We start from the raw sequence: 21,764 nt of genomic DNA, 5'->3' as shown, positions 1-21,764 counted from the left end.
GTTCTTAATGACAGTTTTCCTTTCTAAACTTTCTTTTTCTAGTGTGAATTTTATTTATATGATAGAAAATTCCAAATCAACCTCTTCTTTGTTGTTACTTAGGGTTTTTCCTCCAGTTTTATTGAGATACAGTTGACATGCAGCACTCTATAAGTATGATTTACAGCTTAATGATTTGACTTAGATACATCCTCAAATGATTATCAAAATCATTTTCTCAAAAACATCTCATATAGATACAGGATTGAAGAAATAGAAAAAAATGTATTTTTTCCCTGTGATGGGAACTCTTAGGATTTTCTCTCTGGTAACCACAAATCCACATCTTTTTAAAGGAACACAGATTATGCACTGAGTTCAAAAGGAATGTAATTCATGTGCAGAGATCACCTTCTCCACCTGCCACTGGTAGAATGTTCTTTCTGAGTCCTGTCTTTTCCCCCCTGAGGAAGAATGTTCAGCTTGTGTTAGTGCCCTGCCTCCTCACTGAGCTTCCTCTTCTTAGCAGTTCACAGTTCAAGACAGCACAGTAGACCTGGAAGTATATTTTTGCAGTTGTAGAGTAAAAACACAGCTCGCCAAACTTTTTTTATGTATCTCATATATACGTTGATATGATTCAGTCCTGAGATTGGCCTTATAAACGATGTGGCTTTCCATTGACCAAATTAACTACACAGCGTTTGGTTTCTGACGTATCTAGTGATACACCGAAGAAAGCACCAAAAAATGCTAGAATGCACCTAGTCACTTAGAGAAAACGTAAATACATTAGTTATATAAATGAAAGACGGTAGATATGTTTGAGTTTAAAATAACAAATGGAAAAAATAAAAGTAATTTTTAAATAAATTTAAAAATAAATATAAAACAGTACAGGCAGTCACAGCTCATGGGGGGGTGTGCTGGCGGATCAAAGTGAGGCTTTGTAAGAGAGATTGGCTTTGTGCTGTTCTTTGACGGATGGAAGGTATTTCGGAACATGGAGAGAATGACAATTGAGAGGAAAATGTTCTGGATAGAATGAATAAAGTTTGAAGTTTTGCATAAGGTTGAATTGTCTCATGGACTTGATTTGATTTGATTTGATTTTGCTTTTTAGGGCTGCACATGCAGCATATGAAAGTTCCCAGGCTTTCGAATCGGAGTCAAATCGGAGCTACAGTTGCCGGCCTGCACCACAGCCACAGCAATGGTGGATCCTTAACCCACTGAGCGAGGCCAGGGATTGAACATACATCATCGTGGATTCCAGTCAGGTTTATTACCACTGAGCCACAATGGGAACTCCAGTTTCATGGACTTTTAAGGAGAATATACAATTTCGATTAGGTTGGAAAAAGTTAAAGACTTAGGGAACAGCTTTTTGGTGTGCTGCAAAATGCTTAAAATTATTGTTACAGTTCGGGCCTATAAAGAGCCTTCCTCCTTTATCTGCTAGTCCTGAGACATGGACCCAGTCCCATCGGCTGTCAGTCCCCCCAAAGAGGTCCTCTGGACGGCAGTAAAGCCGGTGCGAGAGGCACTTTGGTCCATCCTTTAGACCGATTACATGCTCAACTCCAGTCTAAACGGGGACTCGGCCAGTTGAGAGGTAGTGATTCACCCTAACTTCGCCCATAGGAAATTATTCATTCACCCGTAAATATAAACTCTAGACAATGAAGAGACTCTGTTTGCCACCTGCTTAAGTCCAAAATCTCTTGTCAGCTTGTCTTACTTCATCTGAATATTTTTACATTAGCCAAAATTTAGATTGGCATAGTAAATCTGTTTTAGAATCTATCTTATAGATCTTGCCTGATTGGACATTATTTTCCAATAAATTTAATGGTGATAAAGTCAAAGCTATTAACGTTCTCTTTGATCCTGTGTGAATTTATGTTTAATAGTGACTTAATTTGTAGTAACATTTAGAAACCTTGCAAATGTATATAGAAATAAGCCTGATGCTTTAAAAACAGTTATAGTGGGGGTGTTCCCGTCATGGCTCAGTGGTTAACGAATCTGACTAGGAACCATGAGGTTGCGGGTTCAATCCCTGGCCTTGCTCAGTGGGTTGAGGATCTCGCATTGCTGTGAGCTGTGGTGTAGGTTGCAGACATGGCTCGGATCCTGCATTGCTGTGGCTGTGGTGTAGGCTGGCGGCTACAGCTCCGATTGGACCCCTGGCCTGGGAACCTCCATATGCCGCAGGAGCAGCCCTAGAAAAGGCAAAAAGACCAAAAAATAATAATAATAATAATAGTAATAATTATAGTGGGACTTTCTGTTTCTGAGTGTATATATAAGATTATAAACAGACTGTGTGAAATCGAAGGGTCAGAGTTCACCTGGAATATGACCATATTAAATGGAGTTTGAATTACCCATTTCGTAATAGCTGTGTTTACTGTCAGTATTTAAAACTGAACAGGTGTTTTCATTATGCACTCAGAATGCAGCTGTATTAACATAGCATGAAAAGTTTGACCACTGTTCTTTGAAGCAGCTTGTAAGAGTTCTTGCAGAGAAAACCTGCGGTACGTAGAGATTTTATAGATGACCGGTACCCTTCCCTAGCGCTTCCTTCAGGTGTGCTAAATGGAGTACAGCTTCCCTCATGTACTTCGTATTACATGTTAGAATATTTGGATACCACAGTGTATACTTATTATAAACATTCGCTTTCCTTGAAATCACCTGGATCACAAACCTTGTATTTTAAAATTATGCTTTACGTTGTTAAATCCTCTGACCAATTCCTGATAGAATTTCACAGTTGATCCCTAATTAAGGCTTTTTTGGTTGACTGTTCCCACTAGCCATCAGTGTGAACTTTGTCATGCTAACCCTTTTGAGTTTTCATGAATGTATTTCTATTAAAGAGATATATATCAAGTAGTCCAAATTTTTCAAAGCATTTTTGTATCAAAACTAAGACATATTTTGATTTTGAAGTTATAATGGTTGAGAACTTTGCTTATTTTAGAGTTTTTGTTTGTTTGTTGTCTTTTGCCTTTTTAGGGCCACACCCGCAGCATATGAGATTCCCAGGTTAGGAGTCGAATTGGAGCTGCAGCTGCCGGCCTACACCACAGCCACAACATCAGATCCAAGCCGCGTCTGCAACCTGAAGCACAGCGCACAGCAACGCCAGATCCCTAACCCACTGAGCGGGGCCAGGGTGGAACCCGAATCCCCATGGATACTAGTCGGATTCTTTAACGGCTGAGCCGCCGTAGGAACTCCTCAAGTTTATTCATTTTTAAAGAATGTTATTTCCAACTAGAACTTTTAAAAAAAGCGATTTGTAAATGTTTTCTCTTTCAGCCTGATGTGTGAAAAAAGAATTTTTGAGACTGTGAATAGTGTGAGGCACCCCTTTTTGGTGAACCTCTTTGCCTGTTTCCAGACGACGGAGCACGTTTGCTTTGTGATGGAGTACGCCGCCGGCGGGGACCTGATGATGCACATTCACACCGATGTCTTTTCTGAACCCAGAGCCGCGTGAGTGTTCAGACACTTCTCTGAGGGTTTTCATGACTGGTTTCTTTCTGGGAAGAAAAAAGCTCTCTGAAATATATATTTGTTTTTACCCTCAAATGGAAAATAGATCTCTGCGAGAAATACTGGAACTCCTTACTTAGCTTTTTGCCATGTATGAATGTGTCTGTTTTTCTTTGTTGGTCATGTTGGAGATTTCATGGATTACCCTAAATCATAGTTGATAATTTAGATATACCATTTAGGGAAATTTCTTTTTTTTCCAGTGTGTTTTCTCCCTAGAGAATGCCATCCAGGACCATGGCTTTAAATATTAGCTATACTCAGTACATTGCTACGTGAAAAAAGAAAGCATAGAGGAGTTTATATCATGCATGTGTATGAAATATTTATATTTGGATTTTAAAGCATAGTTTTTGAGAAATGTGTCTTAGGCGTTTGCTCGCGTGTGCTCTCAGCATGTGAGGAAAGCCCGCGTTCAGAGGGCCTCCAGTGAAAGCGCAGCATGCAGGCTTTTCCCCACGGCCCTTCTTAGGTGTTCAATTTGACATTATACGAAGGTTTTGCTTATTCGACTGCGTGAAAGTAAGTACTTGTGAGTGAGCACACCTGTGTATATATTCTCCCCCGATGTTATTCTGTTTTTCTAGCTCTTAGGTGTCGGGCTAGGATTTGAACCCAGGAAGGGCTCGTAGTGGTTATGCTGGGTATGCAGACGTTTACCAGATTCATCTCGCCAGCCCTCTTCTCTTTCCTAACCTTCCAGTAACGTGCAGTGACCAGCGTGGCTTTTCCCTTTACATGGCCAAGGCGCATCCCTCATCTGGCATCTCAGACCGAACTTCTGATCGCTCCTGTTTCTCCCCATCTCAGCCTGCACTCCCAGCTGTTACTTCTTCTTCAGTGGGTGTGTCATCTACCAGTTGCTCAAGCCAAAACATGGGAGTCATTCTTGAATCTTTTTTCCCGTACATGCAACCTCCGGATTCTACCTCCGGAACATTTCCCAGATCATAAAAATCGTAAACCTGTAGTAAGCCTTTGCTGGATTTTTTCCATTGCCTTTTATGTAGTGTGTGCTGCAGTGGACCTCTTTTATTGGGAGTCGAGATTCCCCCTAGATGTAGTTCTTCTCAAGATGATATTTTTGATTTAAGTGAGGCACTGGCTTGGAAAGTAGTCGTTCTGAACCAAGTATTATGCACATTTTTAGATGATGCTTGTACCTTCCCGCCTGGCAGTGATGTCGTGGAAACATATCCCGGTGCCACGCCCTGGGCTGAGTCCCAAACATTTCCATACTGTCACAAGTACCGTCACGAGGTCAGATCAGCAGAAAGAAGCAACTGCTTCTCAAACCCACACCTCCCCTTCAGCCCCCAAAGGCAGCCTAGATTTCCTGCAGTGGGCACGGTCTCAGCCTTCAGGAGGAAGTGTGTGTGTTGCCACTAAGGCTCTTGTGGAAAAGAACTTAGTAAACACCTCTCAAGGTGACCTTCATTTCGTTTGCATTCATCTGGCTTTAGACCATCGTCCCAGACTCACCGCCAGCATTTCCATGGTGTGAGGGTTTCTTGGGAGATGCTTCCTTAACAAACCCTTGAAGATGAATAAGCTCACAGGCCTGGAGCTGCCCTGGAGCCCAGCTCTGACCTTCACCCTCTCGCAGGAAGTGGGGAAGAAATTTGTTTTCATCTGTTCTCTCCCTTTGTTACAGGGCACCCATGGTGTACAAGGCACACGTGGGGGTGCTCCCACCCTATCAGCACCTACATGGATGCCTTCGTATGACTTGTCTGTATTCTGTTACACACTTGTGTAGTAACAGGTTTACACGCATTCCTCTGTTCGGTTCTCAGCATGCCCATTAACAATATATCAGACAGCAGCAGCAGTAGTAGTGGCGTTCGTTCACGTTTCATGTGAAGAAATGAGGCCTTAGTTCTGATGGCTAGTACAGCTCTCAGAAAAGGAGGCAGAAGCCACCAAGTAATAGAAGGCGACTAATAATTTATTCCCTGCATATTTACAAATTAATATTTAGGAGTTCCCTGTTTAAGGATCCAGTGTGGTCACTGCTGTGGTGTGGGTTCACTCCCTGGCCCAGGAACTTCTGCATGCTGCAGGCATGGCCAAAAAAATATTAATACTTAAGAATTAAGGAGTTCCCATCGTGGCGCAGTGGTTAACGAACCCAGCTAGGAACCATGAGGTTTCAGGTTCGATCCCTGGCCTCGCTCAGTGGGTTAAGGATCCAGCGTTGCTGTGGCTGTGGCATAGGCCAACGGCTATAGCTCCAATGAGACCGCTAGCTTGGGAACCTCCATATGCCACAGGAGCGGCCCTAGAAAAGGCAAAAAAGACCAAAAAAAAAAAAAAAAAAATTGCCAGGGTATCTAGACTATGTCCAGCCTTGTGCTAAATAACTTTCATGGGAATTTGTCTTATTTTGTTATGCCTTTTTTTTAAATAGAGATAAAATCCTGTTCTCCCTTAATACACTTTATTTTTGCTGAGAGTACAGATTATATAGCACAAATGAAACAACCCCAGCAAAGTGCGATGATAAAACGCTCCTCTGCGGCTTCATGTCTGAGTACCTGCCTCTGGTCATTCCCATCTCCCTTCGGATGGTCACTTTGGAGGTCCTGTTCTGAGTTGGTCTCAAAGCCGCTGTGTCACTAAGGTCTGAATCAGGCCACTGTTCTGCTGCGTGTGTTGTCTTCTTCAGAGCACTTTTGTTAATTCCTGAAATCATCTCATTTATTTTTTACCTTTGTAGTGTCCGTCTCCTTCACTAAAGGGAAAGAATGTGGCCACTGTCTAATCTGTAGGCTAGTGAGACACCTGGAGAGGTGACTGACCTGCTCTAGGCAAACGCTGTATTCTTACTGCTTGAGACTATGGAACCAGAACTAGTGTGATTCCTTGCTTTGCTGTTTTCTAGCTGTGCGACTTTAGATGAATCAGTTACTCTGAGAACTTCGTTTCCTGCTTCTGTAAAAATATTTATCTTAAAATTTGGATTTGAAGGTTAAATAAGCTGAAAAATTAAAATATTTAGCACAGTACCTGACACACTGTAAGCACTCAGTGAAATGTATATATATTTTTAAACAGTGTACCCTGTTATTTATTAAGTATCATGAGGGCAGTCTGTTTACAAATAGTGAAACTACAGCGAAATTAATTAACATATTTTTATAATTATTACAATAGTTTTTTACCACTAAAATAAGTTTGCTTAAAAAAAAACAGGAGTTCCCGTTGTGGCGCAGTGGTTAACGAATCCGACTAGGAACCATGAGGTTGCGGGTTCGGTCCCTGCCCTTGCTCAGTGGGTTAAGGGTCCGGCGTTGCCGTGAGCTGTGGTGTAGGTTGCAGACGCGGCTCGGATCCCGAGTTGCTGTGGCTCTGGTGTAGGCCGGTGGCTACAGCTCCGATTTGACCCCTAGCCTGGGAACCTCCATATGCCACGGGAGCAGCCCAAGAAATAGCAAAAAGACAAAAAAAAACAAAAAACAAAAAACAAAACAAAAAAAAACACTGCCACAAGCAACTTCAGAATCGTGTTTGTTTTAATGGACTTAGGCTAAATTGTTTAAACTTCTGATAAATAATTATATAAGATGTAATGTATACTCAAATATTTTTATATAATTGCATTTTAAAATTTGCTGAATTATGGTTCCATTTGTGTAAAAATAAGTAAACACAAAACAGCCTTTTTATCTACAAATACGTATAAATACAGTCTAAGAATTTCGGGAGCATTCACCAAACTGACAAGAGTACTTATCTCTGGTGGTGGTAGTGTTGGAGTAAGATGGAGATAGATGAATGAAATACTTTGCTTTGGGGGCTGGGGTATTACCCATATATTACTTGGAAGATTAAAAACTGATTCTCCTAAGTGTCTCCTTAGAAGCTATTCTACACTGAAGGCAGATCTGCATTTTGAAATTCATTCGTTTGTATATTACCTACCTCCTCATTCAGTGATGCTGTCCTGTATCAGGCATTTTGCTAAGTATTTAGGCTAAACTCTGAAAGAGACAACCATGGTCCTGCCCCTCAAGAGTTAATATTCCAGCTGGGCTGCGGGTTTCCTGAGGTCTAAACCTGCTTGTCCGATTTCTAGACCTCTTCACCTGCCCCAAGAGGCAGTTTGACGCCAGCATGTCTAAAGCCAAACTCATCTTCCCCACAGAAGTTTGTGTTTCTTGGTCTATCCATCACTCTAAAAAGGAAGGAACCTTGGGAGTGACCCTCAGCTGCTCCCGCTCCTCGTCCTTCACAGCCGATAAGACCCCGCGTTCTGTCGAGCTCATCCTGACCCACCTCCTGTTCTCGTTAGTGGTGCTGTCCTCTTAGCCTTTGCTGTTCCTCTTCCCTCTGGGCATCTGCCTGCTTCTACTCCAGCCTTCACTCTGCCCTCAGGAAAAAAATCTCTCTAACAGAAATCTGATCATTCTGCCCTGATGAAAGTGGTTTGATTTGCTATCGCTAAGAGAGGAATTTTCAGTACAGGTAAACCTCAGAGATATTACAGATTCAGTTCCAAACCACTGCAGTAAGACAAATGTCATAATAAAATGAGTCACGTGAATTTTCTGGTCTCCCAGTGGATATAAAAGTTAGGTTTACACTGTACCGCAGTCTGTTAAGGGTGGATAGCGTCATGTAAAAACGAGTGCATACCCTAATTAAAAATTACTTTATTGCTAACAAATGCTAGCTGTTACCTGAGCCTTCAGCAAGCCATAATCCTTCTCAGTAGTACTGCCAGAGGTCAGAGATCACCACAACAAATAGAATAATGACGGAAAATTTGAAATATTGAATTACCAAAATATGGTACGAAGACCTGAAGTGAGCAAATGCTGTTGGAGAAATAACACTAGTAGTCTTGTCCTTTCAGAGCTGTCACAGACCTTCCAACTGCAAAAAGATCCGCAATTATCCGTGAAGCACGGTAACATATACATGCAGTTGAACGAGGTGCCTGCACTCATGTGACTTTTCAGGGTTCTTCACGACTTGACCTCAGGCTGTCTCTGCAGCCTCACCCCCCCCCCCCCCGCCACGCCTTTCCCATCCTTTACTTGGGCTTCAGCAGACCTGTTACTGCTTGTCAAGCACTTACGGCTTTGCCACCTCCATTCCTTTCCTTCTCAGGGAAATGCTCTATTTCCTCTACAAAAGTGCTGCCTTTCACGCCATTCTCTATGTTGTAATTTCTTCCAAGAACCAGCAGGTGTCTATTCGAAGGACTTCAGGGATTACCAGGCAAAGCTAATGGCTTCCATTTCAGAGACTGTATTTTTTCTTATTTAATTTCACCCCTAATATTTAGCATACATCTTACTTAGATGTCTGACACATAATAGGCGTGATTATGTTTGTGGAATTAGCTGCAGAATTCTGCGTTGAAGCTAAAACTATATACTGGGATTCAAGAGCAGTGGAGTTTATTAAACTTCTTTTGATTTAATTCTTAAAACAGATTTTATGCTGCATGCGTGGTTCTTGGGTTGCAGTATTTACACGAACACAAAATTGTTTATAGGTAAGTAAAGTTTTGATACTTTCTAATTGCTTATTTTGATATGAATTAGAATTAAAGGTAATTAAGAAGTATATTTTCGTTGAGCCAACTTCTTAATTTTCTTTCATTTAAGTGACTGCTAAAAAAGTTAAACTCCAATTTTGAAAGACATTTTGACCCAGTAATTACATGATTCCTGTCTTTGTTCCTGGTCCTCTGCCCATTGCCTGATTTGAATTAGGCCTGTGAGAACACAGTTTACCAACAGCTGTGTCTCAGCGAGTAGTTCACGCTCGCCTGTCTACCGCAGAACACCTCTGTGCACTGCACTGCGGCTCCTCACAGCTGCTGTGGCGAAAGGCAGCTGGAGCCAGATTATCCAACCTCACCTTCACTGAGTCTTACTGTCAGCTAAACAGCGTACTTGGTGACGTAGCTGGATTATGTATTGGTGCAAACTCTTAACCAAAAGACAGACTAGGAACAGTGCGTAGCCCAGCAGCTAGTCTGTAGGTGACACAGAATAGCATCGCCTGACTGTAAACATCAGTTTGTTCAAACTTGGACCAGGGTTTCCAGCCCCTAATGGTTTCCTGACGGCCCTGTTTTACTCAAAAGAATAAAGTATTTTCCACTCGATTGTTAATCATTTAGTACGACTCAATAGCTTTTTCTCTTCGTTTTGAATTATTCTCTTAGAACGTTTAACCTGTTCCTTGTTACCTTATTTACTCTGTTAGTTTGACAGTTCTTTCTTACGGATAGTGTGGAGGCAAACTTTGCAGTTAGTCCAGGTTAAATGATCACAAGTAACAAATTAATAAAACTTCAGTTAAAGATGCTTAAACTCCTTCTATGCTTTAAAATATGTATTTAAAGAGTTCCCTTTGTGGCACAGCAGAAGCAAATCTGACTAGTATCCATGAGATGTGGGTTCAATCCCTGGCCTCTCTCAGTGGGTCGGCGATCCAGCATTGCCATGAGCTGTGGTGTAACTTTCAGATGCAGTTCCGATCCCTTGTGGCTGTGGCTGTGGTGTAGGCTGACAGCTGTAGCTCCGATTGGACCCCCTAGCCTGGGAACTTCCATATCCCACAGGTGCTGCCCTAAAAAGCAAAAATTTTTAAAATGTATATATTTTTTAAAAATAAAAAAATAGAGTAAACCTTCCTTTTTTGAATACATTATTCTTTTTGCACAAAACAGGAGAAAAATATTCAGAAACTATATTATATAAAGTAATAAACTTGCCAAAAAGAAGACAGTGAACATTTGTAATATAGTAGGTAAATCTCAAACCCTAACTTGAAAACATTCTTTTGGTAAAGTGTACAGCTCCTATTGAAATGGTATTTTTACTACCTTATCTACTGATTTTATTGATTTTTGTTTTGTTTTGTTTTGCATTTTTGTATCCTGAACAGAGATTTGAAATTGGATAACTTATTGCTAGATACAGAGGGCTTTGTGAAAATTGCTGATTTTGGTCTTTGCAAAGAAGGTAATTGGATATTTTAAAGTGCTTTATCTAATAGATTATTATTCCTTTGTACTTTGGAAGTTTTCAGGTTTGTCTAAGGACAGCAAAATGTATTTTTAACTTTAATGTGTTCTTTATTGAGACATTTTGGATTGTTCATATAACCTAATTATCGCATTATTAAGAATTTATTCTGTGAATATGAAGTTAGGTTTTAGAAATGATAGTATAAAAATAAGGTTCTCTTTGTATGATTAATAATTGTCATCGCCCGAAGAAAGCATTAGTTAAGCACTAAATGTTTTGCTTTACTGGGATTGCGCAAAGCAAATTAAATTACATGGTCCAAAGGTGCTTACTTCCTTCTTCGAACTTTTAACGTCTTACATGGGAAAAACAAATGCATATACCTCAGGAGTCTTTTACGTATTGAAGTGTGTGTGTGTGTGTAAATAAATACGTACATTGAGGAGACTGGACTCCGAGGTGGCATCAGAAAGTGTAAAGGACCAGAGTGTAGGCGCCTCACAGCCCTAGGTTTGAATCTTGGCTCTGCCCTTTACCGGCTGTGTGTCTCACTCTCAACCTCAGGTTACTTTTGACCTCGTCGAGTCTGTTTCCTCTGCTCTGAAGTGAATGTGATCCTTGCGGAGGAGTTCTGAGGATGAGACATGAGTAGGTGGCACAGCGCCTGCCGTTCAGTAACCAAGTGCATTAACATGTGCTGCTGGTGCTGACACGCACACTGTCTGTCTCCCCCTCTCCTCGAGCAGCTTCTTGTTTCCTCTCCAGTTGTCTTTTAACCCACTGCACTGGGCCAGGGATTGAACTCGAGCCGCTGCAGTCAGAGTCTTAAGCCACTATGCCACAGCAGCAACTCCCAGTGGATGTTTAACTATTATGTTGCTGGACAAGGCGTTCTCTTGGTGCATCGGGTTACGGATCCGACGTTGTCACTGCAGTGACTCGGGTGGCTGCTGTGACACACGTTCCATCTCTGACCCGGGAACTTGGATGTGCTACAAGCGCAGCCAAAAAAACTAAATAAATAAGTAGTTGGGTAAATGAATGAATGAACTTTGTAAATCTGTGTTCATCAGTTATCCACTGGCCTCCGAATTACTGAATCCAATGAAAGGTTTTTTTCTTTTATTGGACTTCCCTGTATTGGACACTCTTGGTTTTAAGGCTTTTGTTCCTCAGAGTCTGGCCCATTGCTCCAAGTTCCTAGTTAAAAACTACCTGAGAAGAGCAGTGCTCCCCAATGCTAATGATTGCCAAATCTGTGATTTCCTCTCCCAACATGTGTCATCAGCTCTCTACCAGACAGTTTTACCCGAACAGTCAAGAGGTACCTCAAACGCTTCACAGACCGAAGTCTGGTCTGTAGTGGGTGGCACCACAACCCTCTCTGTCTCCCGATTTGAAAGTGTGGCTTGTCCTGGGCTCTCCTCCTCACTGCTTTCCACGTCCATTCAATCAGCACATTAGCTGGCATCTCCCTCCTTCATATTTCTTAAATTTTGCATTTCCACTCTCCTGCTGCCAACCATTATCTTCTGACGAGACTGCTTAATAGCCTCTCTCTGTTCTCTTTCTCCTTGAAAGCAGTTTGCCATGTAACTGACAACGTGCACGAGGGGCCACGTAAACACAGATCTGACCAGGGCATAGCCCTGCTGGAAGCCGTCCCTGGCTGCGAGGCGGTAGCCTGCCTCCCTTGTCTGCCTGCCGCCTTCTCCGCCAGGTCCCTGGCGGCCCTCTGCCCAGTACCTTCGAGGCCTGCTTTCCGTCTCTGTCTCTCCGCCGCAGTCCCTTCTCTTAGCTCCGTTTGCTGACTCACACCTGCTCATCCCTCGCTGAACTTGGCCGCCAGTCCAGAGCAAGTCTCCCGGCCTCCCTCCTCCTGTCCCAGCTGTCAGTCAGCTTTAGGAGCCTTTCTTCGGGTTTCCATAGTATCTTGATCTTACCATAGCATTATAAAATTTTCTGTATTCTTTTGTTTTTCTCCAGTTTCCTATAAGCTCCTTAAAGACGAGAACTATGTCTTACTCTCATTTTTGTATTCTCACCATTTTGCACAGATGCCTAGGACATAATAAGTATTTAGAAAATATGCACTGAGTAACTGGACTTTTTAATGTGTTTTTCTTCCTTATCGTAAAAATATACATGGTGCATTGTAATCCTGGCTGACAGTTTTTGAGCATTTGCTGTGTGCCAAGCACATTGCCAAATGCTCATGTGAATGGTCTCCTTTAATGGATAACAGTCTTAAGAAGGTAAGAATTAACCACCGCGTACAGAGGAGTCTAGGCTTTGACAGCTAACATGTGGCAGAAGCTGGAATTTAAACCCCGGTCTTTGTGAAGTTCCCAGGCTAGTGGTCACATTGGAGCTGCAGCTGCCAGCCTACACCACAGCCACAGCAACACAGGAACCAAGCCACATCTGTGACCTGTGGCGCAGCAGCGCTGGACCCTTAGCCCACTGAGCGAGGCCAGGCATCGAACCCACATCCTCCTGGATACTAGTTGGGTTCTTAACCTGCTGAGCCACAACAGGAACTCCCATTTGGTCAACTCTTGATTATCCAGGGGTTTGCTTTTGGTGTTTTTTCAAACTATACTTAATGCTATTTTAGTTAGTTAGTTAGTTAGTTAGTTATGGCTGCACCCATGGCCTATAGACATCTCGGGCCAGGTATTGAACTCACGCCACAGCAGTGACAATACTGGATCCTTAACCCACTGAGCCACGTGGAAACTCCCTTAATGTTATTTTATAGTGAAGCAAATAAACACATTTAAAAGTTTTCATTGAAAACAGAAATTGAAGGTCCGAATCATTTCTCTTTTTTTATTTTGTAACTTCTTAGCACTCGAAAAGTAATGGCAAGAAAGAAAACAATACGTAGTAAAATGAAGGGTGGCGATTGTAGTTCTCTGTTTTTCCCTGTGGTTCGATAGAACGGCTGTTGCGCGGTGCCCCCGCACAGTCCTTAACATTGCCTTTAAGGCTTTGGCGGGGCTTGAGTGTGGTCACCCTGCACAAATGGGCACCTTTAATTTGCTTCCTAAGTATATCTTCTAACTTTTATGCTGGATTTATTTTCTCTGTTAACACGTCTTTAAATTTTCCCCTTTCCAGGAATGGGATATGGAGATAGAACAAGTACATTTTGTGGCACTCCGGAGTTCCTCGCCCCGGAAGTGTTAACGGAAACGTCCTACACGAGGGCGGTGGACTGGTGGGGTCTCGGTGTGCTCGTATATGAAATGCTGGTGGGCGAGGTAAGCAGTGTAAACTAGGGAAAGGGGAAAGGGGATGGAAAGAACAAAGCATATCATTTATAAAATGACCTCGTGGGTTCCCTGTGCAAGTCAACATGCTGTTTTAGACATTTTTACATATACTAACAGTCGCCTGTAATCTGTATTACTTTCATTGTCTTTGATGCTACATTACCTTCACTAAATCTTTTTTAGATTTTTATATATCTGTGGAATTATTACCAATGCTTTGAAAATAGTTTCTTAGGTTTCAGTGTTGCTGTGGTTATGTTTTATGATTTTAAAACGCCATCATGTTTAACTGGTCGTTTCATAGGCGATAGAAAGCAGGAAGGCCAATAAAAGGACCGTGCTCTCTACCTGTAAAGAAAAATCAGCTGTACATTGGTCAAAAGTAAATGTTACCTTCAAAAGCGATATAGCAGATATATAAGGATCCTTAACCTACTGAGCAAGGCCAGGGATTGAACCTGCATCCTCATGGATGCCATGTCAGGTTCTTAACCCACTGAGCCACAGTGAGAACTCTGTTCCATGTTTTTTTTTTTTTTTTCAGTAGAGCTCATTGATTAAGCTCTTAACTACTAGGAGATAAAGAACAATTAATCTGGCTATTTCTTCACAATTGCTTTTTGTAATTAGATGTCTTTTTAGCATCTCTGTAAAAGGGTAGCTGGGAAAAGAACTAAACTTAAAACTCATTGCTACTCTAATTTTACAACATTGGTGAAATTTTAGTGTTAACTTTTTAAATGTAATAAAAGTGGGTCTTGGTTAAATTTTTATGAGTTGAAGATCTGAATCAACTCCACGAATAAAATAACATCTCAGGTCCCCTTTCACTGTGCCAAAGGAAAGTGAAGGGGTCAGAGCAGTTTAAAATGACCTTAGATATTGGTTAGATCCTCGGCATCTGAACAGACTATTGGATTCTTTTTATATGTGCTTGAAACTCATTCACTAGCCATTCATCGTTAGCCCTGTCAGCTTGTAACCTATTTGCAGAAAAAAGGAACTTCAACAACTTAACAAATATGTAGATGTATTTTTCTCTATTCCTAGACTTGTAGAGAGACAGTTTTCAAATACAGTCTGGACTGATATATAATATAACGACAAAGTGCTTTATATTACCATTGAAATTCTGTTCTGCTTTTGTTTTTAAGTTTTCTTTTCTGGCCGCCCTGGAGCATATCGAGTTCCCTGGCCAGGGAGGGATCAGATCCGAGCCACAGTTTCAGCCGGTGCCACAGCTCCAGCAACACCGGATCCTTTAACCCACTGTGCTGGGCCAGGGATCAGGCCTGTGGTCCTGGTGCTGCAGAGATGCTGCCAACCCCGTCGCGCCACGGTGGAAACACCTACCGATGCAATAGTCCCAGAAAGATAATTATTATAGTATAAGGTAGCAGGTGTTCAGCTTATATATGTATATTGAAGAAATTAATGAACAGACTTGATTTTGATACCACAAACTTAATAAGACCAAGTTTTATCAAAAGCAAAACTAAGATTTTGCTAACTGAAAAGTTGAAGATTTTCTTAGGGATGAGGAATAAGATGAGCAGTTCAGCTTTAAAAGGAAGCTGAGTTCTGAAATCGTTTTCACCAGTTCCTCAGGTCAAAGATCCTTCTCTCTGTTGATGGTGCTTTCTGCTTTGCTTGGTTCTTGTTCTTTAATAACTAACAGGAAGCAAGCAGCCAAATCGAAGCCATTCTGAAATTCCTTTCATGGACACACTTCAACATAGTTTTTCTCTGTGCGCATCAAACCGTTAGGCTGAATGTGATTTAACTGCTTGTTTACGGCTCTGGCATTGTTATCAGGGAACAACAATTTTAACATTCTGTTTACCAACTGCCCCAAGACCTGTTGTGTGTAGAGCACGTCGAATATGCCTGGAAACGTGTGCTGTTTAGTTCCTGAAGTTGAAAGTGTTGGCCGTTGCTCCCCCGTGCGGTCTCTGTGCCTGGTCTCTAAGTGTGTCTTGCTACCGGTCATTCGCTGTTGACCGTGAAGGGCGCGGGGGTACATCCGGATCCGCTGTGTTCCTGCCAGCTCTGGCCTTCCTCAGTCGAGTCGCGGGCGTTACCCTACTCGCCCTCCCTGTTTCCTTCTGTCTTTCCACACGAGTTCATCAACAGCATGTGGTCTCCTCCACACCATGGGGGCATAGATACCTGTTGTGGCCTCTTGTGGTCCTTATTTGGTTGGGGTTGTGGTGAGGCTGGGGGTTTTGGTTGCTTTTGTTTCTCCTATTTTCCTCACTACCTGGTTCTTGGTTGTACTTCAGAACGTTGCCTAGACGGTAAGATTTTAGCGTATTGAGCTCATTTTGACTGACGCAGAGTCGTGTCTTCTAGTCTCCCTTTCCTGGTGACGATGAAGAGGAGGTTTTTGACAGTATTGTAAATGACGAAGTGAGGTATCCAAGGTTCTTATCGACAGAAGCCATTTCAATAATGAGAAGGGTAAGAAATAATTATTTATCAACTACTGAGATTTATGTATTTATTTATTTTATTTTATTTATGTATTTATTTTTGCCTTTTTCGAGGGCCGCTCCCGCGGCATATGGAGGTTCCCAGGCTAGGGGTCTAATCGGAGCTGTAGCCGCCGGCCTACACCAGAGCCACAGCAACGCGGGATCTGAGCCGAGTCGGCCACCTACACCACAGCTCACGGCCACGCCAGATCCTTAACCCATTGAGCAAGGCCAGGGATCGAACCTGAAACCTCATGGTTCCCAGTCGGATTCATTAACCACTGTGCTGTGACGGGAACTCCTTAGTATTTATTTTTTTATTTTTGTCCTTTTAGAGCCGTACCCACGGCATATGGAGGTTCCCAGGCTAGGGGTCAAATCGGAGCTGCAGCTGCCGGCCTGCGCCAGAGCCACAGCTGCACCAGATCTAAGCCGTGTTTGCCCCTACGCCACAGTGCAGGGCACCGCTGTATCCTTAACCCACTAAGTGAGGCCAGGGATCGAGCCTGCGTCCTCATGGATCCTAGTCAGATTCATTTCCGCGGGAAGTCCTGAGTTTTTTCGTATTGAAGAACAATTCCCAGTAGAGTTGTAGCAGTTGTTTTTTAGAGCATAGATGCTGCCTGGTGTAGACAAACACATACCCTGGGAATCGTCTAAAGCTTTGCAAGTTATGATGATGTCTCTGATTTTCTCTTTCTTCCTTTCCATTGTATTAGTTACTAAGACGAAATCCTGAGCGGCGCCTGGGAGCTGGTGAGAAGGATGCAGAGGATGTAAAGAAGCACCCGTTTTTCCGAGTAAGTGTGCGAGTTAAATGTTTTTATCAAACTGTCGCCATTAGGAAGAGGAGACTAAAATGGGCCCTTTGTGTTTTGCAACCCAGTTAATTGATTGGAGTGCTCTGATGGACAAAAAGGTCAAGCCGCCCTTCGTTCCCACCGTGAGAGGGCGAGAAGACGTGAGTAATTTCGATGACGAATTTACCTCGGAGGCGCCTATTCTTACTCCACCTCGAGAACCAAGGATACTTTCAGAAGAGGAGCAGGAGATGTTCAGAGATTTTGACTACATTGCGGATTGGTGTTAAGTTCTGCACACTGTGAAACAAGCAGACTGGCTCACAAGAAGACCTCTTAAAATAACAACCTTCATTTGCTCTCTGTGCCACCAGTAGCTTCTGAGTTTGCTTAAAACACGTGACGATGTGTTTAAAAGTACTCTGCTAATACTTTCTTGAAACGTGGCCTCTCAATGTATTTTCACCGTAAATCTGAGCACTGGAAACAGTTTCGTGGAGTTTCAGCTGAATGAACATCGGCCATGAACATCCATCAAAAATGAACACTTTGGGATCAGTGGTCTTATTTTTAGAAAAAGAAAACTCTTCTGCAGCCCCCAGCTTCGCCGTATGCCTGCCTTCAGTGGCAGGAAAATGAATCAGCCAACTCTCTCAGCCGCGTCTTACAAAAAGAGAGAAGGGGCTCGGGTGCCGTTACTGCGCATACATAGCACGATTCCGTTTGAATAAGGCAGATGCTCTTGTTTTTTTTTTTTAAGAAATTACTGTCATATCAAAAAAAATGTAGTGGCAGTGTGTGCACATTTGGGGGCTTTCTTTAACGAAATGAATTGATGTCTTGAATTATAAATTTTCTATATTTATTAGGAGAAAAGATTTTATAGCCTTATCTTTATCAACCATGTAACACAGCCTCATAGCTTTCCAGAAGAGCTACTTGCCAAACAGTTTTGTTCATTAAATCAACCGTAGCGGAAACAAACAGGGACAACTTAACATCTGCATTTACTTAAAATTTTTAAATGAGGACTTATGATCAGCCTGAACCGAGGTACTGTTGCCTCTGCGCATTCCCAAAGTCTAGATACTCAGTATGTCACACCTCTTCTTCCAAAAGCGGTGAACTGGTTACTACTTTTTTGATACTCATTGTGCGTTTATCCGCCTAGTTCACCTTGTTCTCGTGTCTGCTGTAGAAGGGAAGCGTGTCGCTGTTGCAGCAGCGGGGTCGTCACTGTGTACATGCTGTGAACATGCGTATGTGCGAGTTGTCATGGAGTCCCGTCGGAGGTTTACCGTTGAAGCCCACCTCTTCATCCCTTTCGTGCAGTGGCCAGGCAGGCACCTCCGACTCCAGCGTGTACGTTTAGTGCATGTGTACATTGGAGGCCACTGGATCCAGAGGTTCATATTGGCAGTTACTGAGGGCAAAAGCAATATATTATAACAGAATGTATAAATATTTTTGATAAAACAGTCTATATTTTATAAAATTATTATAACACTAAAGCTGTACCTCAAAAGTCAAAAATAATTTGATCAAATACCTTTTGCAACACTTCGGAGGATCCACTTGTGGCTTTTTTTAATGCTCTTATAGGAAAGTGTTTTTGCAAGCCATGACTTTTCTACTTACCTGGAGTTTTTTTTGGGTTTTTTGTTTTAATTATTTTCCCTCCTCCTCTTACGACTTTATTGGTTTTCGTTAGCTCCGCAATAGCTAATCTTTGATTCTGTGCTTCATGTGGTAGAGTCGTCATACCTCAGGAAGAGCACGTGTTGACTGACCGAGTACTGAGTTAAGCGTTTCGTCACGGTGAGCTCTTGTCGTGAGGGCTGTTCAAGATTAAATCCCGTGAGAAAAATGAAAGCGCATGGATTTATAGAGAGTTGAGCTGAAAACATTTATGAATATTTCAGCCATGCCAGAGTGTGTCGGCATGTTTCTCTTGTCCTCTGAGAACAATTAAGATTGTTCAGAGATAATTCCTATTTCTTTATGAATTGATTATTGCCCATGATCCTTTGGGTGGAAATCTTATAGGAGGGAGCAATATGTTATTTAAAATTATTTTAAAATGCCATTGAACTTCCTTGGCAAAGGACAGTAGAGGATCTTAGTTTAATTGTCTGGTTTTAATTTAAACAGTGTTAATACAATTAAAAAAAAAAAACAACACTAAATGCTTTTGAGGTACAGTCTGCTCACCTTTTCTGGTTCTCAAATGTGCAGAGAAAGCAAAGGCCTCAAACCGGCTTTTAGCTTTAAAACCCGACCTAACGCTTTGTAACCACACAGTGTACAGATTATTTTTAATTGAAGTCAATCACTAAAAAAAATTAGAGGGCAGGGTATATTCACACAATTAAGCTGAAGAAAGCACTAATTTTTTCTGTAGTCTTAAATATATATATTTTAGATTTTAAATTTTTAAACTCTATGGAGTGTAAATATATTTTGTTATTACTGTATGTGTAAGTGACTGCTCAAGCACTTTGCAAGGAAATCAGGATATTTTAGAATGGTACACTATGCATTCAGAAGAAATGTGCCTTCATGTCATTTTAAGAAAAAGTGTTTTGCAGTCGTAAGTCACCACAAATGCACAAATTAAAGTTGAAATAGATTGTAATTTGTAACTTTGTTTTTAAGTATTATTTCTTTTGGAAACTTCCTCTTGGTCAAAATATGTATGAATTAGCTTTACTGTATTCAGGATCTCAAAGACTGCTGCTTAGTTAGCCTTCTTGCAGGTACTTTTTGTCCTGGGAAGGACCAAGTTGTCTACTTCCCTGGTAATGATAGGAGATGTTGCATCTGCTCCGGTGGGACTGGTGGCATCTTTCATCCCGTGGCTGTTTATGGGATGCCTGTGTGCTAGACCCTGGGGATAGAAAGGCAGAAAAAAATCCCCCAAGTCTTTATAAGTGGAGACTGGTATGCATGAATGCTAAAGTGCAAGCAAACACTCTTCTCTTGTTTGAGATTAACTTACTTAATTTTAGGACCTGATCTTTTAGAAAACTGAAATGAAAACCGAATACTGGCCATTTATTTTATGGTTGTCTTTTTCGAAAATTGCAAACAGAATATTTTAGAAATATTCAGAAGATCCATGCCCTCTCTGTAGCGCAAATTCAGGCCATAAATGGAAATCACCATTGCATGTTGACTAAGTGAAAGGTGCATTATGGATTCAAATCTAACAAAATTTCTATAGGTGCTGCTAATCTCAAAGCAACTGAGGGTGAGCATGAGAAACCCAAAGGAGCACGTGCCAGGCCATGGGTTGCGCCCTGATACAGAGTTCGTGTTTACCTTCACGCTGTCTTTTGAGATCTCTTACTTCTCTGAGACATCAGCTGTGTGTGCATATATGTACATAATTAGATGTGTTTATAAACATAAATATATACGTATGTAAGTAGAGGTAAGTGTTTAATTTTAAGAGTCAGAAATCTTGCATAATTTCTACCTCTAGTATCATGACTCAGTGGACGCTCTCAGACACGCCGCACAACCCCTCATGGGGGGCTTTGCTGGTCTTCAAGGTAAGAGTGCACGACCGCAGCCCTCACCCCAAGCTAGCGGCGCAACTTGAGCACGGAGGACTATTTCAGAAATATTCAGAAGATCCATGCTCTCTCTGTAGCACTGGGGCTCCGGCACCTGAGTTAGGAGGTACCCAAGCACCGGAGGGAGAAGACTCAGAGCCTGGGACAGAAGCCGACTCCACCAAGAAGGAGGAGGACGGAGAGGGTAAGAGGCGCAAGGGCAGAGAGCCCACGTTGGGGGTGCTGCCGAGGATGGGTTTCTACAGCAGTAACCCAAGAATGACGAACCTGAATGGTGGTAGAACTTGGGTTCTGTGCTGCAGCCCTCTAGGGGAGCTCAAGGGCTGTTTTGCACATCACCTTCTACCAGTAAAATCAGATACTTGGCGAATGAGAGCTGCTTCAGGGTGGAAATAGAGGACTTCCGCGGATGAGGACCAGGTTGCACACTGTCACAGAAGACCAAAGACACGAAAGACGGCACGCTACCCTGAAGGAAAGCCAGCGAAAATAGTAGATAGAGCCATCCCCTCCAAAAGACTGCAAGTATTAGAACCCTCAGATTCAAAGTACATATAAAATGTTTATACACCTAAAATTTACCAGGACAGATATGTAAAGTGAAATTTGAAAGAAATAAACATTTTTAAAAATCCAAAAATAAAAATATATAATTGATCAAATATGAGCCTCCGTGGAAGCGTTAACGGCAGATTAGGCAGGTGAAAAGAGGGCTAGAGAACTCAGAGATATTTGTGAGAGATAATCCTGAATGAATAAGGACATGGAAAATACGAAAGGGCCGGAAGGTGGAAGGAAGGGAGACTCAGAAGGAATGAAAGAGAGGCAGGATTTAGAGAGAGAGGCTGCAAACACTCCCCGAGGTAAAACACAAGTACAGTATTCCCCAGAGAGGACAGATGTCAGTACCAGCGTGGAGTCGTGTAGTGAAACTGCCAAGGACAGACCATCTGAAACTATCCAGGGAGAAAAGACCAATGTCTATAAAGAATAGCAGCTAACTTTGCAGTAGCAGCAGCAGGAACCGTGGAATGTGGTTTTCGGAGCGTTGGAAAATACTTAACCTGGAGTTACGTAGAGTAAAATTACTTTC

General features: G+C 42.1%; 1 protein-coding gene across 7 annotated transcripts in view; it reads left to right on the top strand.

Moving 5' to 3' along the window:
• The window catches only part of PKN2 (protein kinase N2), a 130,886-nt gene extending 109,675 nt beyond the window's left edge, over positions 1–21,211 (top strand). For 5 of the 7 annotated variants that reach the window (XM_021090332.1, XM_021090335.1, XM_013997432.2 and 2 more), the window contains 7 exons: positions 3,313–3,489; positions 8,993–9,055; positions 10,459–10,535; positions 13,665–13,807; positions 16,172–16,279; positions 17,013–17,093; positions 17,180–21,211. In XM_021090332.1, coding sequence (XP_020945991.1) covers positions 3,313–3,489; positions 8,993–9,055; positions 10,459–10,535; positions 13,665–13,807; positions 16,172–16,279; positions 17,013–17,093; positions 17,180–17,383 — 853 coding nt within the window. In that variant the 3' untranslated portion in view covers positions 17,384–21,211. The remainder of the gene's footprint in view (positions 1–3,312; positions 3,490–8,992; positions 9,056–10,458; positions 10,536–13,664; positions 13,808–16,171; positions 16,280–17,012; positions 17,094–17,179) is intronic. The other 2 variants (XM_021090337.1, XM_021090333.1) reach the window with 1 other exon arrangement.

This window comes from Sus scrofa, chromosome 4 (assembly GCF_000003025.6).
Source record: "Sus scrofa isolate TJ Tabasco breed Duroc chromosome 4, Sscrofa11.1, whole genome shotgun sequence".
Taxonomy (NCBI): domain Eukaryota; kingdom Metazoa; phylum Chordata; class Mammalia; order Artiodactyla; family Suidae; genus Sus; species Sus scrofa.
Note: the sequence above shows the minus strand (reverse complement) of the source record. Positions and strands in the feature narration are given on the sequence as shown.